The sequence below is a fragment of the Diabrotica virgifera genome, chromosome 5 (genome assembly GCF_917563875.1).
Source record: "Diabrotica virgifera virgifera chromosome 5, PGI_DIABVI_V3a".
In the NCBI taxonomy this organism is placed as follows: domain Eukaryota; kingdom Metazoa; phylum Arthropoda; class Insecta; order Coleoptera; family Chrysomelidae; genus Diabrotica; species Diabrotica virgifera.
The window spans coordinates 260,433,702-260,444,031 of NC_065447.1; the positions used below are offsets into that span (position 1 = coordinate 260,433,702).

The 10,330-nt window shown below is 32.1% G+C and overlaps 2 protein-coding genes across 2 annotated transcripts; both read left to right on the plus strand.

Moving 5' to 3' along the window:
- The first annotated feature begins 402 nt into the window (after positions 1–402).
- Positions 403–1,274, plus strand: LOC126885609 (zinc finger protein 514-like). The gene is made up of 4 exons (XM_050652213.1): positions 403–697; positions 811–930; positions 1,014–1,166; positions 1,267–1,274. Exons 1-4 carry the CDS (start codon positions 616–618, stop codon positions 1,272–1,274), a joined length of 363 nt encoding a protein of 120 aa, XP_050508170.1. The 5' UTR covers positions 403–615.
- LOC126884856 (uncharacterized) lies at positions 1,108–4,546 on the plus strand. Its single transcript, XM_050651172.1, has 3 exons — positions 1,108–2,196; positions 2,961–3,033; positions 3,087–4,546. The coding sequence occupies exons 1-3, from the start codon at positions 1,298–1,300 to the stop codon at positions 4,197–4,199; spliced, it is 2,085 nt and encodes a 694-aa protein (XP_050507129.1). The 5' UTR covers positions 1,108–1,297; the 3' UTR covers positions 4,200–4,546.
- Positions 4,547–10,330: the final 5,784 nt, after the last annotated feature.

Genomic DNA, 10,330 nt, shown 5'->3' on the forward strand with positions numbered 1-10,330 from the left:
GTTCCTATAAAAGCCCAGCTTTACGATCTCATCAAATAAAAGGAGGAATATGACATTTTCTAGCTCGGAAATGAGCATTGGCTCGTCTTTAATGTATGGAAGTGTTTATATGATATCGCGGGATAATATCTAAAGCTGGAAGCGTTTTGTAAAAAAAATTGTTTAATGATTTTCTAGATGCCAGATTTGCTATAAAGCAGAAATTAAAAATTACTAGAATATAGAGCTTAACTCGCGTCTAGAAATTATAAAATATTTTGGCTCCTTGGCTTCCACAAGGTCAAAGTTGTGACAGTTCTATGAGAATGTAAAATAAAATGCCGCGAAATTCAAATATGTTTAATAAGGTTATGTTTCAACTGTTGACATTATTTGAAATATTGATATTTGAAATATATATTGATGTAATATTTGTGCTGATTAAATTTGTATGTATTATTAGTAAATAATATTTGTGCTGAATTAATGTTACAAGACATTCATAATATAAATTGCTGTCAGAGTAATCTAGTAGATGTTCTTAAACTATATAAGGCCTACAATATTTTGAGATTATTATTTACTATAAATCTACATATTATTTTAAAACTATTTCGGCTAAAATAGGAATATATAATGGAACATATATGCACGGAGTGTACGCTCACATTCTCAAAACATTCTAATTTAAGAAGTCACCTGAAAACGTTTCATCCTGGTAAGTTGTTTTTGATTAATAACAATCCACTGGATATCTATGCAATCTACAAACTTGAAGACTTCTCGTTGTTATATCTACAATTTGATGATTCCTAATTCTTGTAATTTTAGATAAACTGGACATAATTGCACCCAACAAAACATTTAAGTCTATTGTACTTTGTAACAAATGTCCCAAAAGGTTCTCTAAATATTCCAATTTAAAAAGGCATGTCACTAAGTTTCATCCAGGTGAGGACAAAACTTCTATTTAGTGCTTTTTGGCTATTATTGTATACAGGAATCAATAGCGAACATATTTTATTTTATTTCAGAAAATATCAACGAGCTGACTTCATCTAAGATTTGCCCATATCAATGCAGTGAATGCCAGAAAAAGTTTTCACATTTACAAAATCTTATAAAACATAAAAAAATTCATGCAAAAGACAGTGATATTGGAAAAAAGCAACAAAACTTCAAGTGCAGTTTGTGTAACTACGAAAATTCTATAAAATCCAATTTAATTCTTCATTTCGAAGAATATCATGCCATTAAAATAGAGCAACAAGATCTTCACTTTTCTAGTGAACTAGAATTTCAAAAATGGAAAACTGACATGGAAAAAAAAGAATTTTCTTCATATGTCACATACAGTCATCCATATACGACTGCAGAGGGCATTAAGAAACAGAGTTATATTTGCCATCGTTCAGGTTTTTATGTGAAAAAGGGTAAGGATATGCGATATTTAAAAACCAAAGGAAGCAGAAAAATTAATGGAATATGTCCTTCTCGATTGAAAGTTTGTATTTTACCAGAAAATGGCAATGTTAAAATTAATTTTATACAAACTCACATTGGTCATGACAATGACTTGGGTCATTTGAATATTACTAAAAATGAAAAAATAGAAATAGCTAGTAAAATTGCTTCGAAAATTCCTCTTGTTTGCATATTAGATGAGATTAGAGATTCTGTAACTAATAATAAGTTGGAAAGGATGCATATCTTAACAAGAAAAGATCTTCATAATATATCACAAACTTTTAATTTAAATTCTGATGGAATTCGCCATAAAAATGAAGTTATAAGTATTGAATCCTGGATTGAAGAAGCCAAGAATAGTGGAATAATTTTATATTACAAGCCACAAGGGGCTTTATGTAATGATTTTCCTTGTTTAAAAAATGAAGATTTTCTGTTAATTGTTATGCATCCTGGTCAACTGGAAGTGTTAGACAAATACTCAGAAGATGTAATTTGTATCGACGGAACACATGGACTTAATGCTCATGATTTTGAACTTACTACATTGTTAATATTGGATGATATGAGGGAGGGATTTCCTTGTTGTTTTATGATTGGAAATCGGTCTGATGAGGAAATAATGACTATTTTTTTCATGAAGATAAAAGAAAATTTAGGAAGAGTAATCAAACCCATGGTTTTCATGTCAGACATGGCCCAATATTACTATAATGCATGGCTCCAAATTATGACTCCAGCTAAATTCAGGTAGAAAACTATGCAATATATTCTTATTTTTAAACGCTTTTATTTAGTTCAATAGTTTTCGTCAAATCTTTAGACATTAATTTGACTGCCTTTTCTCCAATGCAAATGAATGAAAATTTGCAGACATATGCATTTGCGGTAACAATACACGAATAGTCAATAAAAAATTTTTTTGTTTATTAAATACTTAAATTCTCTTGTTTTTTACGATGTAAAAACTTGAAACTTTTACGGATTGTAGCTAATGATATGAACCATACATAATTTCACTTCTTGCGTTAATTGTTTACGTTATGCTTCATAAATAAACAACAAAGTTTCAAATTTTTTGCCCATTCCAACTACTTTTCACGTTAGTAGATACATCATATGTTTTATACATATTTTAATAAACATGACGATATATTTTAATGTTTGAAAAGTGTAAGACTAAAAAGTACAAAATAAAAAAATATGAAAAAAAAATTTTAAGAAACGCTTTTCTTTAGTTATGAGTGACTAAAATTAAATATATAAAAAAATCAACTAAAAAGCAAAAAATAAAAATGAAAAAATCTAACACATTCGTTAAATAAAAGCGTGGGGCGAAAACCATTTATTCGATGAAGACGTGCCACGCTTTTTTTTGACGAATGTGTTAGATTTTTTAAATTTTTTTTTGTTAATTTTTTATAATATTTTTAATTTTATTCATTCGTTATTAAAGAAAAGCGTTTCTTAAAAAATTTTTTTATTAAATCTATATTATGGATATTAAATTTTAGGCTATTCTGTTCCTGGCACGTAGATAAAGCGTGGCGGAAAAATCTAAATAAAATTGATGGTCAAGAGCAAAAGGTAACTTAAATATTTAATTTTTTTGCCCACTCATCATATCATTCGTCTTTTAGGTTATCGTATACAAACAGCTACGTACCTTATTACAAGAGACCGATGTTACTTCATTTAGGGATATGATACAAAATTTTCAAATTTCTCTTCTATCTTCTGGTAATACCCAAGAATTTGGTCAATATTTTCAAAAATGTTATCTGCACAATATGGAATCCTGGGCGTACTGTTATCGCTTGCATGCAGGAATAAATACAAATATGAGCATAGAACGAATGCATCAAACGATTAAATATTTGTATTTAAATGGAAGACAAGTACGAAGGCTGGATAAAACTATCAATATCTTGATTAAATTAATTAAAGACAAATTGTTTGAACGGCTTATTACGTTGAATAAAGGTAAAATATCCAGCAAATTACGAGAGTTACGGAAAAGGCACAAAACAAGTCTTAATTTAGATATGGACACCATTGTCATGTCTGAAATGGGCTGGGAGATACCATCAAGTTCAACCAATGATATCTATTTAGTTCAGAAAAACAAACCCAGTTGTGACTGCCGATTAGTCTGTGATTTGTGCCAATCCTGTCTACATTCATATTCCTGTACATGCTTGGATAACAGTATAAGATGGAATATGTGCAAACACATACATCTTGTGTGTCAATTTATGAAAGGCCATCAAATTCAAGATACTAATGCAGATGAAGAACATATAATAAATACAGATGAGGTAAAAATTAATCAAGCTACAGAGCAAGCTAAATTTGTGGAATTTGTGAGTAAGTCTTGTAATATCAATCAAGAAAAAACGTCCAAACAACTGGAAGTTGAAAAACAGAAATTGATAGAAATACAAACCCAAATAATTCAAAATATAACAACTTTTGAACAACTTGAGGCATTTAAAAGTATTACAGCACCCTTGGTGCCTACATTAAGGACATTAGCAGAACATTCTGGAAATGAATTTAATATTGTGGCACTATCTCATGGAACACAAAACATTCCACACAATAAAAAAGTAGTTGCTCAAAAACGTTTATTTTCCACCAAGAAAAAAACTACAAAGTCAAAAAAAAAGCTGTTATCAAAACCTGATGCTGAAGAAACAAATTTGATAGCAAATCAATTAATGCTACAAGTAAATAATGTGCTCTTTAATTAGAATAAAATCTTTATTTGTATACATTATTAATTTGTTTGATTTTCTCACCTATTCTAATTCAATTTTTTTTAATCCATATTGAAAATATTGTAGGCATTAATACTTTAAAAACATTTACTAACGTACCTACTCTGAAAGCAATTTATGATATTATGTCTCTTGTAACATTAATTCGTAATTTCATCAGCACCAATAATATTTATTAATACATAATATAATAATTTCAAATTCACAATAAAAATAAAACATAACCTTATAAATAATATTATTGTTTGCATTTTTATTTGACATTTCAATCGAATGACCTTGAGAAAGCCAAGGAGCAAAAATATTTTATAATTTCTAGACGCGAGTATAGAGCTTACACTGGAAAAATGATGTTTTAACGTCGCGTCACACCGAAAGATTTTGTTTTTTTTTATTTTGATTTTTAATTGCCGGTTATTACTTTTTAAACTAACGTGTGATCCAAAATTATTGTCACCATAGGTGGCTCTGATTGCTCTGAACGACAGAGATAGCTATACAGTGCATGTCTATTATTATTTCAGATATACTTTCCAGTTTATGTCAACTTTGACAGATACCTGTCAGTGTACGTACGTCAACTTAAAGAACACTAAATTGAACATAAAAAGTAGCAGAGGAAGCAAAATTTTAACTTTATACGAATTAATAGGTCTTGAGATTGAGTATCTTTTCAACGTGTTTTCAATCTTTATTCTTTGTTTAGAAAAGTGATCAAAACAACACTGAATATAGCCGCAGTTGGCCGTGACGTCACACTCCGGCGGTCTTTCAGGTTAAAACAGGACCTACGTAATTTTTTGCACGGATAGCTTTGATCCCAATAGTTTTGGATCGCTCGTTATCATTATGATCCTCTGTAACTCAGAAACAATTGATTTCTGAGTCTTAGGCCATAAGGACTTTTGATCAGTGTGACCAAAGCTACCTCTATGCGAAATTTCAGAAAAAACTTTTAGTTTGTTCAACTGCCAGAGTTCTTTGCTCTCAGAAACATATAGGTAGAATGAGAAATCAGATATAAAAACCTAGTTTAAAACGACATATGTGTCAGTCTTCATAATAATGGATTATAAAAAGCAGCTAATGGTTAGTACCAACTATTCTAAATGGTAAATAAGCCACAATTTAACAAAAAAATGATTTTATTAACGTTTCGACGTCCAATCGAATGTCGTTGTCAAAATACAAAATATTAATAGGACACAGGCAATATCCCAAAAGATTGGCTAGTTTCAGAATTTATTACCTTACCAAAGAAACAGGGAGCAAAAAAGTGCGGAGAATATAGGCTAATAAGTCTAATGAACCATACATTAAAACTTTTTCTTAAAATTATACATCGTAGAATATACAAGCTATGCGAAGAGAGAATACAAGACACACAGTTTGGATTCATGAAAGGCGTAGGTACAAGAGATGCACCGTTTAGTCTACAGGTTTTATTTCAAAGATGCAGAGATATGACTTGCGATATTTACACCTGCTTTGTGGATTTCTAGATGCCAGATTTGCTATAAACCAGAAATTAAAAATTACTAGAATATAGAGCTTACACTGGAAAAATGATGTTTTAACGTCGCGTCACACCGAAAGATTTTGTTTTTTTTTATTTTGATTTTTAATTGCCGGTTACTACTTTTTAAACTAACGTGTGATCCAAAATTATTGTCACCATAGGTGGCTCTGAACGACAGAGATAGCTATACAGTGTATGCCTATTATTATTTCAGATATACTTTCCAGTTTATGTCAACTTTGACAGATACCTGTCAGTGTACGTACGTCAACTTACAGAACACTAAATTGAACATAAAAAGTAGCAGAGGAAGCAAAATTTTAACTTTATACGAATTAATAGGTCTTGAGATTGGGTATCTTTTCAACGTGTTTTCAATCTTTATTCTTTGTTTAGAAAAGTGATCAAAACAACACTGAATATAGCCGCAGTTGGCCGTGACGTCACACTCCGGCGGTCTTTCAGGTTAAAACAAGACCTACGTAATTTTTTGCACGGATAGCTTTGATCCCAATAGTTTTGGATCGCTCGTTATCATTATGATCCTCTGTAACTCAGAAACAATTGATTTCTGAGTCTTAGGCCATAAGGACTTTTGATCAGTGTGACCAAAGCTACCTCTATGCCAAATTTCAGAAAAAACTTTTAGTTTGTTCAACTGCCAGAGTTCTTTGCTCTCAGAAACATATAGGTAGAATGAGAAATCAGATATAAAAACCTAGTTTAAAACGACATATGTGTCAGTCTTCATAATAATGGATTATAAAAAGCAGCTACCCTAATAACACAAAACATTCCAGGAATGTTCCTAGAAGGTACACACAGGACATTGAAAACATTCCTGGAATGTCCCCAAAAGCACACGAACGTCCCTGGAAAGTCCCAGGAAAGTGCTGTGTCAGCATTTTAAACATTCCTTGAATGTCTTGTTGGAACATTCCATGAATGTCTACGAATGTTCTTTGAACATTCACAGTATATTGTTTAGACTGAATGTCTTGTTGAAACATTCCATGAATGTTCTTAGTACTTTCAAAGTATATTTTTTAGACATTATCTGAAATATATCGTCAGTGATGTGACAATACCTCCTATATGTTTTTTCATGAGTTTTGCAGGAGACGAAAAACATTTTTTACCGTCACCTCCTGTTTTCATATGTAAGTTTTGACTTGTTTTGTAGTAAATAGATAGTTAAATTTACTACAAAACAAATCAAAAAATATATGAAAACACGAGGTGGCCCAAACAAGTTTTTGATCTCCTACAAAATTCATGAAAAAGCAGATAGGAGGTATTGTCACATCACCGACGATATACCAGAAGTACAGTAGGAAAAATAAAAGAATACCCATGAACGAACATATAAAACACGCTGTATTTTCCTGTCACCGTGTCACACAAAAAACTGGTCAGCACAAGTACGTGTAATAATTATTGTTACTTGCACTGGACAATTTTCTTTGTGACACGGTGACAGGAAAATACAGCGTGTTTTATATGTTCATTCATGGGTATTCTTTCATTTTTCCGACTGTATATGTAGCCATACTAAATAATACATCCTTGATAAATATAAACATTTTTATTGCACAAAATCTTGTCATATATTTTTTTCCATAATCATCACTACGATGACGATTCATTGTATTGAATTGTTCATTAGAATTACAATCTGGTCGTAACTCTGACCAATGAGCAATTTTAATTTAACCTAAATTACTACTGTTCCTTAAAATGAAGAGCTTACCCATAGCGTCTCTTATCTAATCTAACAGGCACACAAGCACTATGCTCTGCTTTTCTAACCGCACTATTCTAACATACACATGCACACAAGCATTATGCTCTGCTTTTCACTATCACTCAAACTAGTTCAAAAGGCTTTGTCCTCTTCAATCTTCTAGTTTGCCCAGTAGTATCCAGGAGCTGGATTTCCTCAATATTCTTGTAGGTACTTACGAAGTTGTTGCTTGTGACTTCCAACTTTACTCCAACTTTAAAAACAAATCCAGCTGTGAAATATTTATGTGCCTGAAGGCTTTTGTATGCTTTCATCTATAATATCTATAATAGTAATTTGGTGGAATGCACTTTATGGTAATATCCAATTCTGACTGAATTGTATATGGATCTAAATCCCCAATTATTTTCAGCTTCAATAAATATCTAAAACAATAAAAGAAATAATGTTATTGCTTGCAAAATTCATCAATATTGATAAATATCAGAGAAAAATGAACATTGATAAAAATTGTTTGCCCTACCTTTCTCCAAACATCTGGTGTCTCCAATAATAATTTCCTTAAATAATCACTTTGCAGTGTGGTAAAGTTTATAAAGTTCACAAAATACAGCAAACGAAATCCAAATGAATCCAAAATATGACGATAAACAGTGAAATGATGAAATGAAATGATATTACAAATTACAAACATAACCTCTGTAACCTGTATGCCATGCCAACCAGAACCAGAAGTCACGTGGTTTGGATTGCCTAAATACATATACACGCGCAGCAAATTTGAAAATGAATGCAAATTGAATAGTAAATGACCTCTCTTAAAATATAGGACATTGGTAGTATGTTCATAGAATATCTTGTGGTAACATTCCACGAATAAATTAATCAGATATTCACCGAATGTTCCTTGAATGTCCAGTACATTCAAACATTAATAGAACTTTGATAGTACATTCCTGGAATGTTTTGTGTTGTTAGGGTAATGGTTAGTACCAACTATTCTAAATGGTAAATAAGCCACAATTTAACAAAAAAATGATTTTATTAACGTTTCGACGTCCAATCGAATGTCGTTGTCAAAATACAAAATATTAATAAGACACCGGCAATATCCCAAAAGATTGGCTAGTTTCAGAATTTATTACCTTACCAAAGAAACAGGGAGCAAAAAAGTGCGGAGAATATAGGCTAATAAGTCTAATGAGCCATACATTAAAACTTTTTCTTAAAATTATACATCGTAGAATATACAAGCTATGCGAAGAGAGAATACAAGACACACAGTTTGGATTCATGAAAGGCGTAGGTACAAGAGATGCACTGTTTAGTCTACAGGTTTTATTTCAAAGATGCATAGATATGACTTGCGATATTTACACCTGCTTTGTGGACTACCAAAAAGCATTTGATACAGTTCAACACCGAAAAATGATGGATGTTCTAACAAAAGCCCAAATGGATGATAAAGACCGACGTATAATACAAAATTTATACTGGAACCAATCAGCCACAATAAGAACGAATCTTTGAGGTGCACCAACGGAAGCGATCCAGGTTCTACGAGGCGTTAGACAAGGTTGTATACCTTGCTTCGAATTATCGCCCTATTGCACTCCTGCCCACGTTGTCGAAGATAATTGAAATCTGGTAAAAAAAAGAATCTTATCTTTTCTGTTGAAATACAAATTGCTTACTCCACATCAATTTGGATTCCTGAGTGACAAATGCACGAATGATGCTATGTTCTTCCTTTTCGATCATGTTTACTCCAGTCTAAACAACCATCACTCTACAGCAACAATTTTCTGTGATTTCTCTAAAGCATTCGATTGTGTAAACCATAACATCTTGACTGACAAATTACAGCACTATGGATTTCGGGGAAATGCTCTTAAATGGCTTAAATCATATCTTAATAAAAGAAGTCAGTTTGTAAGGGTTGACACGAAGACGTCTTCTTGCATGCCATTAGAATGTGGGGTACCTCAGGGTTCAGTTCTAGGCCCTATATTGTTTCTGATATACATAAATGACATCTCTAGTCTGAACATTAAAGGTAAAATATGTCTCTTTGCAGATGATACTAGTATTACTTGGAGTAACACGGATATTATGGATCTTCGCAATACCATAGCTACAGACCTAGTCACCATTAAATCGTGGTGCGATTCGAATCTCCTGTTACTTAACGTTTCTAAAACCGAAGTCCTACCTTACAATAGTATGATGCAACCTTTAGTACTTAATAACAACAGTCTAGAGGTAGTTGAATCGGTGAAGTTCTTAGGGCTTATTGTGGATAAGTCTCTAAAATGGAACTTGCACATTGATGCCTTACACAAAAAATTAAGTTCTGCTTGTTTTGCGCTAAGATCAGTTGCTACGGAAATGAATTTGTCAACATCTAGGACCGTTTATTATGCCCTTTTTGAGTCTCATCTTCGGTACGCCCTTCCATTCTGGGGTACGTGTTGTGCGACTCAATTTGAGCGTATTTTTAAACTACAAAAGAGAGCTCTTCGTTACTCCCTGAGACTCAATAGCAGAGTTCATTGCCAAGAATTCTTTAAAAAATTTAAAATATTAACTCTTCCTTCTTTGTTTGTTTTTGAATCCGTTTGTTTAATCCGCAAACATGCATCAGAAGGTCCAGAGAGACCCACTCATAACTATGCCCTTAGAAACATGGATCATAATCTTTATCTGCCAACCCCACGGTCTGAGCTGGTTAAGTGCTCTATACTATACAATTCGAGAAAAATGTACAATCACCTGCCATCTAACATCAAATCTATTGCAGAATTTCCCGCTTTTCGCAAGGCCTTGAAAGCTTATTTGCTG